The 2,626-nt window shown below is 40.6% G+C and overlaps 1 protein-coding gene across 1 annotated transcript in view; it reads left to right on the forward strand.

The window, feature by feature from the left end:
• Nucleotides 1-2,626, forward strand: part of MYOM1 (myomesin 1) — a 184,578-nt gene that overhangs the window by 60,934 nt on the left and 121,018 nt on the right. Inside the window, exon 7 of the mRNA XM_012652075.1 lies at nt 1,746-1,840. Within this exon, the coding sequence (XP_012507529.1) occupies nt 1,746-1,840 (95 nt within the window). The remainder of the gene's footprint in view (nt 1-1,745; nt 1,841-2,626) is intronic.

Consider the following 2,626-nt stretch of genomic DNA (forward strand, 5'->3'; position numbering starts at 1 on the left):
AAAAAATCATGTCTGACCCCCACTGCCACTCCCATGCTCCACCCAGTCAGGGTTAGGTGTCCAGGTGAGGCCTCAGCACCTCATCAGAGGACCTGTGACACGACACTGTTATCCGTTATGTGTCAGTCTCTCCCACTGGTCCACAAACCGCTTGAAGGCAAGGCTAGACCTTTTATCGCTAAACTCCAGTGCCTGACACAGAGCAGATATTCAACAATGAATGAATAAATATTTTAATTTATAAAGTGCAATCTAAAATGAAGTCTAAATGTGGTTAAATAATAAAATATTGTGGTCGGTGGTAATTTGTGAATTTTGTGAACTTCAATCATTTCATCTACATTAGAACTTCTATTCATGAGAAGCAATAGTAAAATCTTTATGGTTGTTGAAATAATTACATGTTTACAACGGACAGACTGAAAAAGGTAGTCAAGCCCTAACTTATTTTTCAAACATTTAAAAATAAATGGTAGTTTTGAAAATGGCTGAAGATACTTTTTCATGGGTCAGTTTTTCACCTAACTGGTTAGTTTGGTGTCTATAGATGACCTACTCCACTGACTTCATGGGATGTCTCCTACCTTTAATATTCTAAGTCACAATTGGTACCAATCCCATGGGCAGGAGGGGATGAGGGTGCAGCAACAGAGGAGGACCTCCCATGTCATGTCCTTCTTCCACAACTTGATTGAGATAGAATAGTTGGAAATTCTGGAACTATGACTTACCTCCCAATGTCCCCGGGACTGGCCTGTTGATCACATTCAGTCCTCTGATTGTATCTGGCTCATTCCCACGGCTGTATAATCACCCATGTTTCTCCCTTTCCCCTCCTCTCTGTTAAGCGGGTTCTAAAAGCCTAGCATGGCCCCACTTCTCTTACTGCTCAACCTTACTGTACCTCCTGTGGCCAACCCCTGAACTGAGTGTAGTTGTTCCTGACAGAAGATAGAGGGCTCATAACCACACATTCAACTAATATTTATTGAGCACCTACTATGTGCTAGATACTGGTTTAGATGCTTGGAATGTGCTGGCAAATATCACAGACATAGCTCCCTGCTCTTGGTTCTGTTCTGACATTTATTGGTCTGTTGTGGCAGATACAGTACTAAGACATTTTTTTATATGCATTGATTCATTTAATGTTCCCCAAAAGCTTATAAAGTAGGTGTATTTTTATCTGTGCTGTGCAGATGAGGAAACAGTTTAGAGACATTAAATAGCAGGGCAAGCCCCACAGAGTGGTGGAATAGGGACTTGTAACTTGGTCTTTTTAATTCTAAGCCATATTTTAAACAAAGGGTCAGTAAACATTCTCTGTAAAAGACTAGATTGTAAATATTTTAGGCTTTATGGGCATATGGTCTTTGTCACGACCACTCAACACTAGCGCTGTAACACAAAAGTACCCATAAACAGTAGGTGAATGAATGAGCATGGGTGTGTTCCAAGAAAAACTTATTTATGAACATTGAAATTTGAATTTCCTATGACTTTTCACGTCACAGAATACTCTTCTTTTGATTTTTTTAATGATTAAAACATTTAAAAGCCATTCTTACTGGTACTAAACAGAAAGCAGTCCAGATTTGGCCCACAGGCTTGCCAGCTTCTGCCCTAAACCGTTTTTCCCTGGGATGGAAAGTGTGTGTGATAAAGGGTGAGGACGTGACAAATGAATGATGTTTTGTTTTCTAGTGGTGAAGCTGAAGTAGCTCCCTGCTGAACCCCAATCTCAGATATAGAGAGCACCTAGGATTTACAGTCTGCTTCCAGGGGGCCTATTTGCATTTCCGGTTGGTCTGGAACATCCGGGTCACTACAGGCCCTCCTGGTAATCCTCACCTCCACTTTGGAAGAGTCCAGCCTCCCAGTGCTGTGCAAGTCTGATGAAGTTTCTCCCTCTGGTCTCAGTGCAACATCCTCACATAGAAGTGAGGCGGCTGCGAGATATACTTTCAAAGAGAAGTTATTTCACTGTTGGTTGGTGGTTCCCTGAGAACACACAAATTTAAGGCAGGACGACGTATTGGTCGAGGGCATGGGTTCTGGAAACAGCCTGCTGTTGCAAATCTGGCTCTGCGGGTGAATGTGGGCAGTTATTTATCCTCCTTATTTTTCCTCTTCTGTAAAATAGAGATAACAATGGTACTTACCTAACGGGGTTATTATGGGGTTTCAGTTACTCACTTTTAAATACTTGGAACAATACCCAGCAAAAGGTGAACTCAATAAATGTTAGTTTGGATTTTCAAGTTAATACTAAGAGGTCTTAGAAGGAGAGACGAAGTATGTGAAAAAGAGTCTACGTTTTGGATTTGGGAAGTTATGGGTTTGAATTTCAATTTCATACTTACCAGCTGTGAAATTTTAGCATTAGTTGTATATTACCTCTGTGAACTTCCATATCCCCATCTGAAAGAAAGGAAAAAGCAATATCTATGCCAAGGAGTTGTTGCAAGGAATAGATGACATGTCAAATGTGAAGAGCCCGGCATATAATAACCCATCAATAAATGGTCATTTCTTTCCCAAGTCCTTTCTTTTGTGAAAAGAGAAAATAAGACCTAGGAGAATTGATGCTGCGGACATTTACTCAATCTATAAATAAGATATTTCT

Source organism: Propithecus coquereli, unplaced genomic scaffold (genome assembly GCF_000956105.1).
Source record: "Propithecus coquereli isolate 6110/MARCELLA unplaced genomic scaffold, Pcoq_1.0 Scaffold38, whole genome shotgun sequence".
NCBI lineage: Eukaryota > Metazoa > Chordata > Mammalia > Primates > Indriidae > Propithecus > Propithecus coquereli.